Source organism: Rutidosis leptorrhynchoides, chromosome 7 (genome assembly GCF_046630445.1).
Source record: "Rutidosis leptorrhynchoides isolate AG116_Rl617_1_P2 chromosome 7, CSIRO_AGI_Rlap_v1, whole genome shotgun sequence".
Classification (NCBI taxonomy): Eukaryota; Viridiplantae; Streptophyta; class Magnoliopsida; order Asterales; family Asteraceae; genus Rutidosis; species Rutidosis leptorrhynchoides.
The window spans coordinates 332,436,553-332,457,764 of NC_092339.1; the positions used below are offsets into that span (position 1 = coordinate 332,436,553).

At 34.5% G+C, this 21,212-nt stretch overlaps 1 protein-coding gene and 2 non-coding genes across 4 annotated transcripts; 1 reads left to right on the top strand and 2 right to left on the bottom strand.

Moving 5' to 3' along the window:
- Window positions 1-689: 689 nt before the first annotated feature.
- Window positions 690-16,342, bottom strand: LOC139858721 (uncharacterized). 2 transcript variants are annotated; one of them, XM_071847557.1, is made up of 8 exons: window positions 15,823-16,342; window positions 15,457-15,483; window positions 13,629-13,707; window positions 12,710-12,772; window positions 12,483-12,566; window positions 12,291-12,383; window positions 10,338-10,403; window positions 690-957 (listed from the first exon to the last, which is right to left on the bottom strand). In XM_071847557.1, the coding sequence occupies exons 1-8, from the start codon at window positions 15,873-15,875 to the stop codon at window positions 742-744; spliced, it is 681 nt and encodes a 226-aa protein (XP_071703658.1). In that variant the 5' UTR covers window positions 15,876-16,342; the 3' UTR covers window positions 690-741. The 2 variants fall into 2 exon arrangements, with proteins under 2 accessions (XP_071703658.1, XP_071703659.1); XM_071847558.1 differs by lacking the exon at window positions 15,457-15,483.
- Window positions 6,153-6,224, bottom strand: TRNAR-UCG (transfer RNA arginine (anticodon UCG)). Its single transcript has one exon. It is a non-coding gene; the product is annotated as a tRNA-Arg (tRNA).
- LOC139860796 (U2 spliceosomal RNA) lies at window positions 15,949-16,140 on the top strand. The gene has a single exon (XR_011763413.1). It is a non-coding gene; the product is annotated as a U2 spliceosomal RNA (small nuclear RNA).
- Window positions 16,343-21,212: the final 4,870 nt, after the last annotated feature.

Consider the following 21,212-nt stretch of genomic DNA (forward strand, 5'->3'; position numbering starts at 1 on the left):
CAAACTAGTGGTGTCCTGTGACCCCACGGATCATAACCTACAATCGCCACTGCATCGACATTAAATATCGCAAGTTGTACGGAGTAATAAATAATATGATCACGCACTCTGGACGTCAGTTAACCAACTAACTTTGACACTTCTAACGAAAATGCATCATTTAGGTACAACTACAAAGCGAAGTTTGCAGAATCCTTAAATCTGAGGCGGTTGATCATTAAAATTTGGAGAGGCAAAGCTGTGTAATAAACATTTAAGATACTTGAATTATGTTTGAAACAAATTAAACCCAATTTAACTATAAATTAATAAAATAAAAAAAAACTTTAACTTAACATAAATAGAAGCATATATAACCATTTATGTTTTAAAAGTAAAATTTTACAACAAATAAAAAAACATATTTATTAATGAATACTTAACTTTGTTAACAAAAATAGTTACACTAACATCTTTTGGCTACCAAGGAAGAACTTTGTTAACAAAAATAGTTACACTAACATCTTTTGGCTACCAAGGAAGAACAAGGTAAAACATTAAGATCAACTCATAACCAGTGAGGCATTTTATAGTATTTAGCTTTCTTTTTAGCAAGTAGAGGTGACAAAATGGCAAGTTGGGTACACAACTTATTAGAAACTAACTTCATAGTTCATACACAACTTATTATGGTCGACAACGTACCCTAGGTTCCCTTACAAAAAATTTCAAGTCGAAGTTATAATAACTTGTACCGAACAATCAGATTGATAAAGACTGAGACACATTGTCAAACAACATTGCGACTCTGGATTTCTCGAAGTTGGTCTTCTTTTCATGTTCGAGCAACCTGAGAGCAAGCGTTATTACATCTAACTTTTCATGTAGCTGTAGAAGCTCAACCTGCCATGGGGGTACAAAGGACTTGTTGCGCAACACCTCTTCAAATTTTGTCCTATCAAAGTTAAGCTGATACTCCTGGATATGTAAATGGTTTTAAATTATCATACATATAAGAAAGAGTAAAGATTTGGCTACAAGTATAACTCCGTATACTTGTGTGTGTATATATATATATATATATATATATATATATATATATATATATATATATATATATATATATATATATATATATATATATATTGGTAGGATCAAGGGGGAAGTAACCAATCGGGGGAAGCGGGGGGAAGCAAATTTTTTTTTTTTCGTTTTTTGAAAAAACTTTGTTCACGAACATTACATATTGGATGAAAATATGAACATTTAATAAAGACACTTTGTGATAAATGTTTTTATTTTGGCGGGAAAACGCTCGAAGAAGTCATATATAACAATTATCGTATTTTTCGAGCGTATGTTGAGGTTTTAGATATTAGGGTTTAGATATTAGGGTTTAGAAATTTAGGGTTTAGGGTTTAGATTTAGGATTTAGATTGAGTTTTTAACACGAACGGTTTAGAGTTTAGGGTTTAGTGTTTTGAGTTTATGGAATAAATCCAAAACACCAAACCCTAAACCCAAAACCCAAAACCATAAACTCTAAATCGGGCTAAATTTTACTTCACAAAACATGAAGAAAAAAAACGTTCACATTCTTCACGAACAATATTATCTTGAATGTTTTGGATTTAAACCCTATAAACCCTAATATCTAAACCCTATAAACCCTAATATCTAAACCCCAATAGCTAAAACTTCAACATATGCTCGAAAAACACGATAATTGTTATATATTAATTCTTCGAGCGTTTTCCCACCAAACTAAAAACATTTATCACAAAGTGTCTCTACTAAATGTTCATATTTTCATCCAATCTATAATGTTCGTGAACAAAGTTTTTTCAAAAAACGGAAAAAAAAAATTTGCTTCCTCCCGCTTGGTTACTTCCCTCTTGATCCTACCACTATATATATATATATATATGATCAAGCATATTTCCGCCTAGGATAGAAACACGCTTGAGTGTAATAGAGAAGAGTTTTATTAGTTCAGCGGTGTTAACCTCCGGTCCGGTTACCGTGATAACCCTAGCCGAGATGATGATCTCGGGAGGGTGGCTAAGGGCTGACCGCCGGCCGATGGACGGCGCTCCGATTGGCGGCGAAGGGAAAAACCCTACCAAGGGTGGTAGGTAAAAACCCTAGTGAGAATGTGTCCCCGTTGGGTACCCTAATTGCTTAGACTACCCCTCTATTTATAAGAGGGAATTAGGGTTTAGGAGGAAGACTTGACCGCGGCCCATGGACCAAGCCCAATTACTTGGCCCGATGGGCTCCGCACATCATCAATATATATATATATATATATATATATATATATATATATATATATATATATATATATATATATATATATATATATATATATATATATATATATATATATATATATATATATAGAGAGAGAGAGAGAGAGATTTAATCAAGAGGGGAGTACTTTTTTGGGAGAAGTAATTTTTTTTCGTTTTTTTCTGAAATTTTTTTTTCTCAAGCATCAAGATCACATGAAAATATGAACATTTAAAAAAGACACTTTGTGATGAATTTTATTATTTTGGCGGGAAAACGCTCGAAGAGAAAAATGAAAACATGCATCATGTGTAATATTATGCTTCTGAGGTTTTTTGGGTTTAAAAGTTAGGGTTTAGTATTTAGGGTTTAGTAATTAGGGGGTTAAAAATTAGGGTTTAGCTATTAGGTTTTCGAAATTAGGGTTTAGGGTTTAGAACTTGGGGTTTAGATTGAATTTTTAACACGAGTGGTTTAGAGTTTAGGGACTAAACCCTAAACTTTAAATGGGACTAAATTTTGAAAAAAATTTAAAATAAATGAAAGAAAACAACGTTCCAAAAATATTATTAGGAATAACATTACTCATGATGAATGTTATCAATTATTTTGTCAATCGTTTTCCCGCCTAAATAATACAGTAACAATCATCACAAAGTATCTTTTTTAAATGTTCATATTTTCACATAAACTTGATGTATGAAAAAAAAATTCGAAAAAGACGAAAAAAATTTACTTCTCCCTAAAAAAGTGCTTCCCTCTTGATTATATATATATATATATATATATATATATATATATATATATATATATATATATATGGGCACGATCCGTAGCTAAGCTTAAAATGAGTACAAACTGGATAAGCAAATATGGAACACAAAATATCATAAAATTTCAATTTAGCTTAAAATGCATAGAATGGTAAAAAGGTCATTTTAATAATTATAATTAATAAAAATTAATTGTACAAAAATTAACATATTATCAACCACCTTCATCACCACCACCACTACCAACCGCCACCCCCACCCATCACCAACCACCACCACCCACCACCACCACCCACCCACCACCCACCAACCACCCACCACCAACCACCACCAACCCCCACCAACCACCGACCACCCACCACCACCAACCAACACCACCACCACCACCTCCACCAACCACCACCACCCACCACCACCAATCACCACCACCAACCACCACCACCCACCACCACCACCACCACCAACCAACACCACCACCCACCACCACCATCTACCACCACCTACCACCACCAACCCCCACCAACCACCAACCACCCACCACCACCAACCAACACCACCACCACCACCTCCACCAACCACCACCACCCACCACCACCAATCACCACCACCAACCACCACCACCCCCACCACCACCCACCACCAACCACCACCACCACTCACCACCACCACCACCACCACCACCAACCAACACCACCACCCACCACCACCATCTACCACCACCTACCACCACTAACCCCCACCAACCACCAACCACCCACCACTACCACCAACCAACACCACCACCTACCACCACCAACCCCCACCAACCACCTACCACCACCACCACCCACCACCACCACCCACTACACTCACCACCCACCACCCACCACCACCACCACCACCACCCACCACCACCAACCACCACCACCTACCACCACCAACCACCACAACGACCCACCACCACAACGACCACCCCCCACTACCACCACCACCCACCACCCCCCACCACCACCCACCACCACCAACCACCACGCACCACCACCAACCACCACCTCAACCAACCACCACCACTGACCACCAACCACCACCACCAACACCACCACCACCCACCACCATCTACCACCACCACCACCCACCACCAACCCCCACCAACCACCAACTACCCACCACCAACACCAACCAACACCACCACCACCCACCACCACCTACCACCACTAACCCCCACCAACCACCCACCACCACCAACCAACACCAACACCACCACCACCCACCACCATCTACCACCACCACCACCACCCACCACCACCACCCCCACCACCTACCACCTACCACCATCAACTACCACCACCACCACCCAGCACCACCACTCACTACCCACCACCACCCACCGCCACCACCCACCACCAACCACCACCACCACCTACCACCACCACCACCACCAACCAACACCACCACCACCCACCACCATCTACCACCACCACCACCACCACCCACCACCACCCACCACCACCAACCCCCACCAACGACCAACTACCCACCACCACCACCAACCAACACCACCACCACCCACCACCACCCACCACCACCTACCACCACCAACCCCCACCAACCACCCACCACCATCACCAACCAACACCACCACCACCCACCATCATCTACCACCACCACCCACCACTACCACCACCACCAACCACACCACCCACCACCACCACCAACCACCACCACCACCCACCACCAACCACACCACCACCCCCACCTCCACCACCTGCCACCATCAACCACCACCACCACCCACCACCACCACCCACCACCGACCACCACCAACCCCCACCAACCACCACCACCAACCACCCACCACCAACCACCACCAATAATACCAACCACCACCACCAACCACCACCACCCACCCACCACCATCAACCACCACCACCACCCCTTCACCTCCAACCACCACCACCAGCAACCACCACCATCACTAACCAGCACCATTAATCAACACCACCAACCACCTCCAATCACCATCACGACCACCACCCACCACCACCAACCACGTACCACCACCAACCACCACCACCCACCACCACCAACCATCACAACCACCACCGCCACCCACTAACCACCACAACTAACCACCACCACCAACCACCCCAACCACCACCAATCATCATATCGAAAAATATTTATCATTCGTCAAAAAACAATTATAATCAAACAATTATCATTCATCGAAAAATATTTATCATTCATCAAACATTTATCATTCATCGAAAAACGTTTATCATTCATCGAAAAACATTTATCATTCATCAAAAAATAATTATCATTCATTGAAAAATAATTATCATTCATCGAAAAACATTTAACATTCATCGGAAAACAATTATCATTCATCAAATAGTTATCATTTCATCAGACAATTATCATTCATCAAACATTTATCATTTATTAGAAAAAATTATCCAAGTACCACCGCCACCACCATCACCCACCACCCACCATCACTAACCACCACCATCAATCAACACCACCAACCACCGCCACCCACCACCACGACCACCACCTACCACCACCCAGCACTAACCACCACCAACCATCACAACCACCACCACCAACCACCACCGACCACCACCCACCACCACCCACCACAACCAACCACCACTACCAACCATCAGAAAAACGTTTATCATTCATCGAAAAACATTTATCAATCACCAAAAAACAATTATTATCGGACAATTATCATTAATCGAAAAATATTTATCACTCATCAAACATTTATCATTCATCGAAAAACTTTTATCATTCATCGAATAGCATATATCATTCATCAAAAAATATTTATCATTCATCGAAAAATATGTATCATTCATCGAAAAAAATTATCATTCATCGAAAAAAAATTATAATTCATAGAAAACATTTAACATTCATCGAAAAACAATTATCATTCATCAAATAGTTATCATTTTTTAAAAATCGGTTTTCATTCATAAGAAAACAATAACCATTAATCACAAAATGATTATCTTGCATTAAAATATTTTATATCATCAAACATTTTAATAGAGTTACAAAAGTAGAGGAATTTCAAATAGTTGATATAATATGATTAGTTTTATATAGAAGAATAGGGCATTCCGAGAATCGAACTCGGGACCTCCCGCACCGAAAGCGAGAATCATACCACTAGACCAAATGCCCAATTATCAAACAATTACCATTCATCTAATTGTTGTCATTCATATAAAAAACACTTATCTTTTATCAGAATACGGTTATCATTCATCATAATGCTATCATTCATCAAAAATTTCTCATTTATCAAAAAACAGTATCATTCATCAAGTATTTATCATTCATCAAAATAACTGATAATTGATAATAATACCAAATGAATGATAAAAGTAGTTGATGAATATAAATGATGAATGATAAAAGAACGTGATAAATGATAAAAAGTACCTGATGAATGATAAAAGTATCAGATGAATGATAAAAATACCCAGTGAATGATAAAGATAGCTGATGAATGATAAGTGAAGAATGACAAAATAACGTGATGAATGATAAAAATGAAGATGAATGATAAAAATGTGGTGATGAATGATAAAAATGAGGTAATGAATGATAAAAAAAGAAGGTGATGAATGATAAAAATTAGTTGATGAATGATAAAAAGGAGGTCAATGATAAAAAAAAATTTAATGAATGATTAAAAAAGATTTAATGAACGATAAAAAAAGATATAATGAATGATAAAAGATTTACAAAAAAATTAGGTGAAGAATGATAATAAAAAAAAACAAGATCAATGACAAAAAAGGAGGTGATGAATGACAAAAAAGGAGGTGATGAATGATAAAAAAGAAGGTGATGAATATTCCAATTTTATCATTCAGGGGACTTTGAGGTGACTCTGGAGGTGATGAATGATAGCTGCTGGAATATTGAGGTGACTTTGACTTATCTTGACCTGGTTTGACTAAAGCTAGAGTACCATCGTTCTTTTTTTCATTGGATAAAGGTAAAACATCCATTGTACGGTCTTTATTATTACTGTAAGAAAATAGAGCAAAAATAACGATGAGATTGATTACAGTAATATTACGTAGTAATATTATTTATTATTCTCAATTAATATAATGATTTCACCTTCCAAGATCATGGGCCTGAATTAGATTTTTGGGTGGTGCTGCTAATGCCTGAGTAAAAAAATGAGTGAGAAATTCGAAATAATGTTTTGTGCATAATTTTTGGTCAAAAAAGTTAATATACCTGTTGACTTCCAACTGAAGAAGCCTTCTCAGTCAATCTCTCAAAAAGCTTCTCATTTTCTTCATGCAACCTCTGTAAATTTTTACAACCCAAATAAATAGTAAGTTGGTCAAACACGGTCAAACTTGGTCAAACGTGGCCAAAACTCAGGGTTACTTGAAAAATCGGTCAAAACTCCGGATTATTCGAAAAATCAGTCAACATTGGATAAACTAGGTCAAAACTCAGTCAAGATCAGTCAAAGACAATCTTGGGTGTTCCCGTAACTACAAAAGTAGCATACCTCGATTAGTGCATCACATTTCAGGAGTTATTCTTCAAGTTTCTTGGTGACAGCTGCAGACGCTATTCCTTCTACTGCCGAATCGGTGCTGATTTGGGACTTATTCTCACTGAACTGAACAGCTGCATTTAGCTGTGCCTCGATGCTTTTCATTTTTTCCTGCAACATATCATGTGATTGCAAAAGGTTTCACAAACGTATCCACTATGCTTAAATACATAAGTTGAACAGCAAAAACATATAAACTTTTATAATTGTAGTAATATTGATCAGTGGACTCCTTTATCATACTCAAGGCTTAGCTCCTAAGTCTTTTTTTAACACTAAATCAACAACTATCATACTTTGACTTATCAAAGTATTATCAATTTTATAAATCAAAGTCAAGATAAATTCTTGCAAGGTATTATACCAATCAGTCCAGCAGCTATCGCGAGCCTTATCAATATTCCAGGACTCATTTTCTGGTTCCTTCTCTTCAAAGTGTCCTAATACAAGGCCAAATACATACATTGAAACATTTATAGCTATAAAAAGTGATATCATCATAATAAATCCTTTGTGAAGTATATTTAAAAGTACTTTCATATCCAAGTTTGCAACTAATCTAAAAAGTACTTTCATATCCAAGTTGTTTCAATTGAAAGATATCTAATACGAATTAAAGCAAACACTGTGATACTTCAAATAATCAAATGAGAGCATTGATACTATCAAACATTACTACCACAGTCCACTAATCTTAAAGATGCATCCGGTATATTTTCAGAAGTTTCACCAACTCAAAGATATAACAGTTATAAAACGGAATCATCAACAACCAATCAAGTAAAAAAGAACACATTTCCCTCTTTATAACATGACGTGTTGTGATTCGGAACTCATACTTTATATCATCTCAGCTGAGGTGATCATTTACCGTTAGCTGTTATTATATTTAACAAATCAATGACACTCGTAACCTGTACCAAATCCTCCATTTATAAGTTACAAGTAGTAACATTTATATGATTAACCTTTTAGTCGTCTCGAACTTCAATCCATAACCCCTAAGTGTCATTGCACACGAAAAGATGCTTCTTATTTCTAAGTTAAATCCACACATCAACAATCAAACAGGTTTCATCCTAAATTCTAATTCGAACAACCATTTTTAACTCATCAATGTTCATCATAAATATCACAATCAGTCCAATACAGTTAACAATATAGAACCAGCCTATATATGTATAGATTAGATATAGATAAAAAAAAAACCTGAATAATATATTGAGCAGCAGCAGCTCGGTTATTAAGAGTCGCCAATTGCAAGGCGTAATAACCTAAGTTATCGGGTTGAGAAACAGAGCAACCTTCTGATTCAACCAATCGCTGAAGCTTTTCTAAATCACCATATGCTGCTGCACTGTATACATCATCTCTCAAACTAGCTTCATCTACTGCTCCGTCTATCGTTCCGTTACCGTTACCGTTATCATTACCTGTGGCAGCATCACGATCGATAGATTCTTCAACGACCTCGATCTCTGATGACATAGTCAGATGAATTATACAGTTTTTGACTTGAATTTAGGTTTAATTGAAGAACATGATAGAGATCACAAATAAGAACCGGATCGATTTCAAGTGATGATGCTGTAACCGTAACAGAATTAATACCTTCTATAACAGTAGGGATGAGAGAGATGCTCATCGCAGTCGTGACACCAGTAGGTGCGGCGGTTCATGGCAGTGGCGGTGGCAGTGGCGGTGACGGTGTTTACGGTGGCTGTGGTGGTGGTGGTTGAAGTCATTATTTTAGAAGAAAATACGTAAAGTGTGAATTTTTGGGATTGGGTGTATTTTTTATTGCTGCTGAAAAAAGTCACAGGAAATTAAATTATGAAAATGACCAAAATGCCCCTCCGTGTTTTTTAGTATCAAATTGGAATTTCTAAAATGTGAGGCCCATATTTACTTATACAGTTTGTACCCCATTTAGTGCTTATCCCTAAATTGATCCACTATATATATATATATATATATATATATATATATATATATATATATATATATATATATATATATATATATATATATATATATGCAGGTTCAAACGAGAACCAAAAAAAGGGCGAGAACCTTTTGATCTCATAGTTTTTATGCATTAAAATGCAACAAATTACATGAAAATGTTAATTAATGTTTATATCATTACAAACATATGTTTATTACCACAAATTATATGTTAAATTGTTAATTATATAAAGTATTCACATGTTACACAAACAAATATGCACATGTGAATGGGAAACTATATATTTGATTATATAAGTAAAAAAATATAAGTTTTTTCAAACTATTTTATGTTTATTCTTACTCTACATCAACATTTATGGATGATTCAATATACACGCATGTGAAAATGTTCGTAAATTAAAAGTATATTTTGGAGGGAAGGGGGAAGCGGTAACATGGTGAATATAACTCCGTATATCAAAATCAATGCAAATGTAAAAATAAAAAAGTGAAATTGAATGAAATGTTGATCAAAATTCAAAACGATGCTTTGAATGTTAACCTACCTAAATGAATTCTTCTTTTTTTCCAAAAGGCAAATGCACACACCTAACACAATTTTTTACACGAATATATATATAATGTTCACACCATGACTTGAACCCATGATTGGGGCACCTCGATACCGCCAGACCAGTTGCCTTTTGATAATTCCCCCTTGATCCCTATAAATAAATATATAAGAAAGTAAATGGTACCTGATGTCGCAATCTGGGATCTCTAACACATTGTAAACACTGTTCTTCTACCCGTTCTCGCTCAACCTGTGAAGACAAAATTATTGTATTAATTACATAACGAAGTAATATATTCTCTCTCTCTCTCTCTATATATATATATATATATGGGAGAGATCAAGGGATAAGCATTAATTTGGGGATAAGGGATAAGTGATTTTGTTTTTTTTATATATTTAGTTCTACAGCTCCAATTTAACAAAATAAAAATTTCTGGAAATAGTATTCATTGTGTAGATTCAAAAAAAAAGTTTTTTTTTTTTTGAAAGCAACTTATCCTACATCTGATGTATGTTTAACCTGTTTTGAGGTTTTTTTTTTTTTTTTAACTTAGCCAGATTAAGAGTTTAGGGTTTAGAGGTTAGGGTTTAGGGTTTAGTTTTAGTGTTTTGGGTTTAGTCCCTAAACCCAAAACCCTAAACCTTAACCCCTAAACTCTAAACCGCTGGTATTAAAAAACTCATTTTAAACCCTAAATATAAACCCTAAACCCTAATTTCTAAACCCTAAACACTGTTTTTCATTAATCAAAAGTCATTTTTTCTCAATTTTTTTGTTATCATGCATCTGGTGTATGAACAACTGTTAACATACACCAGATGTATATTAACAAGCCATTAAAAAAATATTTTTTTCCTGAATCTACACAATGAAAATTGATACAAGAATTTTTCTTTTTAATCAAAGCAGTAGAAGTGTAGAACTAAAGATATGAAAATCACAAAATCACTTATCCCCTTATCCCAACACCCCCCTTAGCGCTTTATATATATATATATATATATATATATATATATATATAATGAAGTCATTTCTGTTTCTATATTCTAAGAATCCCATAGAATATTTTAGACCCTTTAATCAACTGTCCTCCAGATTAAGCGCTTTGGCTTGGTACCTATTACGGAGTAATATATAATATAAAGATCCTTCAATTCACACTAACTTCATTAATCTGTTCTGCCATTTTATTTGTGCTTTCAGCAAGCAGGCGATGCAAATGTAATTAATCCCCTAATGAATATTACTACGTAATATTTACTAAGTATTCATTTTAATTTAGTTTTTATAATTTGTAACCTCCCTCGTAGACATTAGAAATATCCAATTTTCAATCACATACCAACTTTAATACATTAAGTATCACATAAGAGATGCTTGCTTTTCATATAAAAACAATTATTAGTCAAACAATTAGGGAACAGTAGGTGGTCATGAGACGGGTCTAAGTGTTTCAGGTGATAATTCGTAACTTTTAAGAAATGGGAAGAAATGACCTTCTGGAACTAATTTTTAAAAATAAAAAAGTTTAAGTAAATCAAGGTTAGCTGGCGTAAAAGGGATGAATTTGTATCCAATCAAGAATTCGGTGGGCATCAAATAACAAATTCAACATCGGGGTGTTCAATGTGTCAAGCTTAGGATTATTTATTTTTTTTTTTTTTTTGAAAAATTCAAAAAAACAAATTCACTTTGAGAAAAAAAAATCGAAATAACGAATCAAATGCAAAATCTCAAATTCGGTTAAACCCAATTACACAATTTAGTATATACGGAAAACAAACCTAATTCAAATGGTCAATAGCAAGGATTTCTTACAATGGCTGCTCAAGGGTAAGTTTATTTTTAATATTTAAATAATAAAATATACACTATGTGATTCAAATCAAGAATAATTTATAGACCTATTCGTTAATCGATTTAGGTACAATGCTTATTCAACACTAAATAGACAATTCTCGATTCCAGTTATTCAAACTCAACTTAGTTCGAATAACGGGATTATTCGAATACTAACAACCCATAATGAAAATGATACAAACAGACAAAAGAAACTATCTTTCATACCGATCACCCATAAAGCATTTAAGATAATGAGACATATATATGGTGATAGAAGCTAGCATAACATACCTTCAACGATACAATTTGAGCTGTAATCACAATGTTTCGTTTGGAAAACTCAATCAAATCGTTAACTGTTTGCACATGCCTTTCTTCAAAAGTGTGCCATGTGTATGCACATATAATAATACGTAAATGACAATCATAAAATAAATATTTGTGTGTGCAAACTATAATTAAACTGAAGAAAGTGAGTTTTACCTGAGTCCGCAATCTTGGTTCGCTATCCCTAATCAACTCATTAAGCGATCGCGTCCTCGGTTGTCTTCTCGGTCGTCGCACATACTGTGAAGACATGGTTATTGCATTATTTACTTTTTTATTCATAAATATTAATTGGCTTAAAGAAATGAGTGAAGATGCCAAATTTACTAAAATAAGTAGCTAAAAAAAACGTCTTTGAGTGGAGTGAAGAAAGCGTGTGATACCTGGCGCAAATTTGGATCTCCATTTGATCCCACTCCCAGCATTCTTTTCTGTCGTCGGTCACCCTGTGAAGACGTTATTATGGCATGGGTTAATGTTCTATGCATACATAAGGATCCAGAGAGAACTTTTTTTTGGAGTGAACCTAGAGAACCACTGCCGGTCTTATATACTGTGTAAAAGACAAAAAATTTAATTTTTCATTTTTTAAAATTAAATGAAAAATTTATATAATGTGTATATAATGTGTCGGACTATGCCTACGTTGTCAGTATGTTGCCACGGCTACATGTCACGGCTACATGTCAGGATGTGCCTACGTGTCGGTCCGCCGAGCCACACAAACTGACACGTGACACGTGACACTGACTGTGCCACGTTATATACATGTGTGTGTGTGTGTGTGTGTGTATATATATGTATATATATATATATATACATATATATATATATATATATATATATATATATATATATATATATATATTGGGTGAGGATCCAGAGAGAACCAAGGGTAGGAGAGAACCCAGATAACTCACAGACTAAACTCAATCTGTGTGCAGATTGAGCCCAAGTGGAGATCGAGGTCATTATGTGTGCAGATTGAGGTTAATATGTGGGTCCTATGGGGGCTCTCCCACCATTAGTTTTCTCTGGATCCATTCACATACAATATATATATATATATATATATATATATATATATATATATATATATATATATATATATATATATATATTAGAATCCTCATACTAGATAGCTATAGAACTAATATATCATTGGGTTCCTATAATTGTAAAAAAGTTTAAACTTTTGAAAATGACCTTTGACTTGTTTTTTAACCAATCATGTATTAGTTCTATACCGAACATTGGTTTGTTTTTTATTAATTACTCCGTAAAAAATAAAAGTAAGGATACCAGATGTGAAGATGGGTTGGCATAGCTGCTACGTAAACTCGGTTGCTTAAATCCCATGAAATCAACAGTCAACAAGCACCTAAAGACATCAACCCACATTTTGTGAGCAATTGCTATAATTATTGCATTCAAGTGTACATATTTGACATGGTTCTATTTAAATTTACTTATATAATGATATCCTTCGTATTGTCTACTTTAGAATATGACTTCAAAACATTGGATCAGTAACAGTGAGCTATACGCACATATCAAAGTTCTTTATTGTATAATATTCATGAAAATCATACTAATCGTATATATCATAATCACCATGAAGTAAGGGAGATAAGCTCTTAGTATATTAGATACCGAGTGACTCAAAAAATTTGATACATGCTTACCCCTTAGCCTCAACAAGGAAAACATTATCCATTTACCCGTTTGACTCAAACTAACATATTGAGGTGCACAAATTTTTCAAGGGAAAAATTAGTATACATAATTAGGGGCATACTATGATACTAAAGTAATTATATAATAATAAGGGGCACTTAAGTAATTATATACAAAAAGGTCCATATGTATAGTTGGGTAACAGAGATCAATACATAAAGGTCGCGATCCTCGAAACACAAAATAAAAGAATCGTATATTAAATGAGTGTTTAAAAGAAAGCAAGATGGATTATAAGATTGTTAAAGATGATCAGTGATTCTTTAATTCCTAACTTTCTTCTATTTAGTAGTGGTGTGTGTAATTTGTCTATCAAACGCCTTACGTTAACACCCACTTGTATATTGGATGTGACTGGCAATTGAGACCCATACTCTAAAATCTGGACCCTTTTGACCCATTTGACCAGTGACCCGTTACCCAAACCAAACAAAACTGACCCATTTGACCCCGTTTAAAAATTTGACCCGTTTGACCCATGACCCATTTCAACCCATAACCATTTTGACCCGTTACCCAAACCTACCCGGCCTGACCCGTTTGCCAGGTATATTGACAAACATGTTTTATGTTTGCTCCCAACAACAAATAAATAAAACAGAAGAAATAAACAGAGAAACATAAAACCATAAATAACAAAGAAAGAGCAAATGATGTACATTCTGCACTTGTTTCTAGTCTAATCTAAACAGAGACTGATTACAAAAAGTAAATGCAATACAATTAAAAACACATCCCTTTCACAACGATCATTTATAAAGTATGGAAAATTTATAAAGTACAGAAAGGAAACTGTTATTTACTTATTTTATAATAAAAAACATTGCAATACATAAAGTAGATCTCAGTTTGATTTTTTAATCCTTATTATTAAGAAGGTTAACAAAAGTAATTTTTATGCAAAGAATTTTCAAAGGTATTGTTTAGCTTTTCTAGGATTTAAGATATAGCATAGACGATAGATCTCGAGCGTTTCAAATATTATATTTCCTTCTGATCACAAACAGACATCACTAAAAGTGCATGTTCTTCTAAAAATCTGAATCATTCGAGATCTATTGTTTAACGTAACGATTAAGGTAAAGATATAAACTAACACATTAAAGAAACAAGATTTAACATTTATACAAGATTTTAATAGGCCGCAAAGAAGATCTTGCAATCAAATAACCGTAAACAAAAAGTCAGAAGAGATTTGCATTGGGGTCGAAGTTAAGCAAAAACGACACATATAATAATACAAAAAGCAGTCTAAATGTCTTAATCAGCACCATTAACACCCCACATTGCGATCAAGCAAACATAAATTGTTTAAAAAAACAAACATCTATGCATCTATATATATAAAATACAAAGAACTGTAGAATTGATTGGCACAAAAGATATAGATTACCTTAAGAACCTTTGTTCTAAAAAACCGCTGCACACAACAAAACCTAATAAGAACATCAAACTAAATATGTTTACATATATTTAACCCTAAAATCATGTATGTTGGGCCGACGAATCAATGCCGCGAGTTATTCTTATGTGGGCTATATTGAGAAAGTGGATCCAAATAGAGACTTAAGACATGCCCAACAATTAATACAATTTAGTCTACAAAATGTTTCTATTCTAGTAAAACAACTACAAAATAATTTCCCTTTATCTAAAGGAGTTGCATAAAAAAAAAACATCCAATTAAAAGTCCAACCACGGTATCCAAAAACTATTTTAATTAAAATATTATAATTGTATCTTAATTCGGAAATCTTACCTCCCATTAGAAGGATAGTCCACTCTTTGACTTATGAGCATTAAGCAAGCCATCTCTTAACTACAACATTACCATATGGGCATATATCATGTCAGTTATCGAATTCCAGTATAAGGCATCGAATACAACATTTATATGATAAATTCAAATATCAAGTGTAGTATCTATCTTATCAGTTTAATATTTAATATGTGGGCCTTCGGCACACAATATTAATCTTATTTTTTTATGGGGAAAGCCCATTACACTAGCTTGCCAATGGGGCTCTTCATGTGTCGCCTTCTTGTTGCACTACTGCCTTAGCCCAGCGCACCCTTCCAAATGTAAAAATCATCCTAAGAAGGTCTATTGGTTAGGGCCGTTATATCCTCACAAGAGGTCTCAGGTTCAAACCTCACAAGCTGCATAATTTGGGATGGTCGAGAAAATTGGACAGAAACGGTCACGCGATAACCCGGTTAGCCAACAAGTCCTTATCCTTTGACCCATATATGCAAAGCATGTAAGTCAATGATTATAGTTGTTTCTTATGTCAAAGACTCAAAGAGAATTGCCAAGACGCTTAGATATATCAATCCTTTCAAGTTTCAACTATTTCTAATATTTAGTTTTCTAAAATCTAAGACTAGTATATTCGTGGTTATATGTTTGAACTCGTCATATTTATTATTACAATATCTGATTCAAGTAAACATAACAGATTAGTCATTTATTAACGTACACATGGAATACTTTACTATGGAACATACAATGAGTCATACCTGAAAAATGTGTTTACAAATATAGGAAAAAATCAGGATTCCAATATATGATTCTTGAATAGACACTTAATGGAAACAAGATCAAAACAAAAAACAAAAATCTTTAATTACATAACTTTATAAAGCATCCATCAAAAACAAATCAAGAATTTGTGGGGAAACCTTATCATAAACTTAAAAAAAAAAGAAAAAAAAAAACACCCTTATGATACATCTTTTTCGATCTTAACACATAAACCCTAAGAAGGGGGAATCCTTTAACCTCGTGCCCATAAAAGATCAGTGACTGAATGTGTCAAGAAAATAACTACAAAAATCAAGAACATAAAGTAGTGAAGATAATAAATTTGGTAAAACAAGAATCGTATACTAATTAATAAATTAATTATTAATTAGTATATCATCTAGTACATTATGAAAATACACATTTAGATATCTTTATCTATCTATTCTATCTTCTATTTAAGGATTACATGTCATGAATTTGACTTAGTATAATTAATACATTAATAATTATATGATGACATACAAATCCTATAGATCGATTATAGTGGTTTCTTATGTCAAAATACTGAAAGAGGACTACCAATGCACTCAAAAAATATCATTCGTTTCAAGTTTCAACATAATTCTAATAATCACTTTTCTAATTCTTCAACTAAAATAATTCCCCTTAAAGATCTTAATATATGCTTATCAATTTTCCTTAATTTCACACCATGGTTCAAATGGTCATGTAAACTAAACAAAGTAATCATTTATCAACATTACACATTGAATACTTCACTATGGCACTAGTTGACAAATTAAGGATTTCAATATATGATTCTTGTAGACGCTGAATGGAAACAAGATAAAAAAAAAAAAAACAAAAGTCATAAATTACATATCTTTATAATTTTATAAAGCATCAATCAAAAACAAAAATCATGAATTATGCAAATTTGCGGCGAATACATACCATAAATTTGAATGCCATTGTGAGTTGTGATGCATCTTTTTCAATCTTTACACATAAACCCTAAAAAGGGGAATCCTTTGACCTCATGTTCATGGAAGATGTCAATGACTGAAAAATGTGTAAAAAAACAAGATAAAATAAAAAAACACTACATAGTACATAGTAGATCAAAAACATAAAGTATTAAAGATAATAATGTTGGGAAAGACAACATATTGTCAACAACAAATCGTATACTAATTGAAGGGATGATGAACTCACCATAAATTTCCAAAAGGGTTTGTGACATTTTTGGTGAAGACCCGTACCCAGATGTGAAACTCGAAACCCTAAGCCCGGGCCTTAGGGCTGGATATGTGGTAGTTTAAAATTTTTATGCGGGTTCGATGACGTATAAAACGCGATTACCCTGTATACTAAAAATGAACATGAATCCATATACCTGATTCGTTTAATTTTAAATAATACTCCGTGAAGAAACTCGTTTTACCCGGCCTGTATACTAAAAATGAACATGAATCCATATACCTGATTCGTTTAATTTTAAATAATACTCCGTGAAGAAACTCGTTTACCTGATCGTTAGTAAGTAAATGAGTACACATCGGGTAAGAGTCCGAGTTAGGGACGAGGTTTCATAATCGGGTTCGATGTCAGGATTACCTAGACCCGGCCAGATGTCATCCATACGGCAATCTTCTCTCTTGTCATAGCACACACAACTTACGTGAATAACTTCGTCGTTTGCCCTTTAGCTCTTTAAGGACTTTTAAACCTTTAGCCCAAACCTTTTCTTACAAACAATCGTAAATCAAAATTTAAATGAGATCTGAGGATGCGGTGAATATTATTATTGATACATATATAATATATTGCCTACTTGTTTTATTAAATCCTACAACCGACTTGAACAACATGATAATAACAATTAGTTGAAGGCATTTGCTAAGTGGTACAACTTCTATGTTGATACTGGGCCCACGTCCTTGAAATAATAGGTGAGGGTTCAAATCTTGAGAGGGAGTTTTTCTCAAGGATTATGTTAGGGTAATACGGTGCATGCTTTAAGTCTCTCAGTTTAATCCAAAGCACACCCGGTACTCAATGCGGCGATGGTGTATGAATGAAAGCATTCGATGTCGATTTATAAACCTACAAAAAAATTAACCACATTGAAGGTCAATCGTTGAATACGGCACTCAATCGTTGAATACGGTACTCAATGCAGCGGTACAAATGAAAGCATTCGATGTCGATATCGCTGTTCAAAAAAAAAAAATTGAAGGTCAACAGAAAGATAACTTCATAAAACAAAAACTCACTTATAAAACAAAAAAGTTGTAGTAGCTAGTATTCAACGATTTATAAACCTACGTAAAAATTAACCACAAAATACATATCAATGTTAAAGGTTAAAATCATAAATAGGCTATATACTTTCATTTGTGTTCCAATGTAGGTTATATACTCACAACGATTTCACAATTCGATGAAGAACATGAGCGGTTTTCATGAAGAACACCAAAATTGTGTTTTGTTGACATGAGTACACTTTTTGAATGTATATAGCCTACATGGGTATTTTTGGAGTATATATAGCCTATATTTAAACAAAAATGAAAGTATATATATAGCATATATATATATGGAAGAACAAGTTGCAGGTTTTTTTTCCATATCATATTTAAAAGGGGAAAAAAATCCACATAATCATTTTAACCGGTTTAGCCGGTAGCAAGTCATTTTTGTTGACATGAATACACTTTTTGAAAGTTAATAGCCTACATTGGTATTTTTCTGAGTATATAGCCTACATTGGAACAAAAATGAATATACATAGCCTATGTATAGCTTTAACCCTTTATTTAATTATAAATTTGTACATGTATGTTTGTTCAATTTTTATAATATATTTTTCTTTACTTTCTTTTCAAAGAATACATATAACATATCTTATAATAATTTTTTTCTATCTTTATTCTCTCTTTTTTCCACCCCATTCTTTTTCACCGGAAAAAAACTTGAGAACACAGTGTAATGTATTCCAAATGACCACCAAGGAAGAGCGAAACAAAAAGAGATGCTAGTGAAGTAGTTGTGAACCACCAAGAAGACCAACAAAACAATGAAAACCATTCAGGATAACGGAACACTAAAAACACGTCCTACTACCTCTACCAAACCTTAATATACATCTAACACGAGCAAAAACAGTCCTGTCACCTAATCCAACCGAACCAACCCCAAATAACCTCACTTGACTTACCCCAAGCAAATGCCAACCCAATCTTTAACATTGTACGTTTTTTTTTTTTTTTTGCACATTCCAATAGAGTAAAAAAAAAATATTATTAAAATACAGTACATATTTGTTGTCTTATTCCCAAAACTTGCAGGTTTCACCATTTTTCGTTTAGTTCTTTTATTGAATGATGAAAAACTTGTTGGCCATATCTTAGATTCGTCCTCAAACTTCCTACCCACAATGCAACCGGGTGATCACGTTTGCTTTGAGGTGAAAGCCCGTTTATCGATGACATGATGGTGGAAACGCACAAAATGCCCTTTTATAGTGCAATTTCAACGAGGCAATTAACTAAAGTTTTGTAATATTATGTATTTATTGTTTTGCATATTCATTGTCAAGCATATTTTGTCACATAAGGCCACGGATAACGCAGTGGCATCAGCCGCTTTGCCATCCACATGGCACCACAAACGACACCACAAACGCCGGGAATGGGCATTTGTGGGCTTTTGTGGTGCGGCGTTTGTCGGCCGATCACGGGGGGAGGGAGGGGCGGTTTGGGGAGGTGTCGAGCTGTGATTGGTGGATGAATTCTAGCCGTTGGAGACTAGCCGTTGTGCTTTTTTTTTTCTTTTTTTTTTCTCCTATAAATACATACACATTTAACCTTAATTTTTCATTATTCATTTCACACTTTTCTCATACTTTATGTTAGAGTATTAGTATTGCTCTAGCCCAATTGTATTGTGGGCTCGGTCCATTAGGGTTTTATCAATTAGGGTTTTGCTATGTAACTATAAATACGCATAAACAATAAAGTAATCCTCACGGGGTTTTCTATTATGTAACATGGTATCAAGAGCTTAGGGTCTGATTCCGAGACCTATTCGGTCACCTCCAGCCGTTGTCTCTATACCGCCCCGTTAAGTATATCCCTATCTAAAATAATTCATCGCAAATTCTTGTTCTTGTTCTTTTCTTTCTTCTTTATATTATATCTTCAAATTATAATTCGTAGTAGATTAAATCCGTAGCCGTCACAAACTTTCGTGTAATCATCGGCAAATGCAACCAAGTTTCTTTTCTTACGTCACCATCTATTTGTTTTTTTTTTTCTTCTCTTACTACGTAGTTAAGGATGGCTTGCCGCCACCTCAATTGCCAGCCGTGTAACTTATTTTTTTCATAAATCACAAACCATATCTTCTTTAATGTTTTACTAGCTGTCCATCACCTTACATCTACTCCATATTATTTTTGTTTCTGTTATTTTTTATTCAAAAAGAAAAAAAAAATCTGCATTTACCTTTCAATGCTCCGATGACAGTAAATAAAAAAAATAAATAATTTCAGAATGCTGCCTATGTGTTTTCATCCTTTCTTTCTTATTTTTTAGCGTGAGGATTAATTTATTGCTTAT

What these genes read in the sequence shown, in the direction of transcription:
- LOC139858721 (XM_071847557.1), bottom strand. Translation starts at nt 15,875, where the DNA reads ATGGCTTGCTTAATGCTCATAAGTCAAAGAGTGGACTATCCTTCTAAT. An exon ending in GACTATCCTTCTAATGGGAG is followed by an intron (nt 15,484 to 15,822) that starts GTAAGATTTCCG and finishes TGTTGTGTGCAG; the next exon opens with CGGTTTTTTAGAACAAAGGT. An exon ending in AACCAAGATTGCGGACTCAG is followed by an intron (nt 12,384 to 12,482) that starts GTAAAACTCACT and finishes TACACATGGCAC; the next exon opens with ACTTTTGAAGAAAGGCATGT.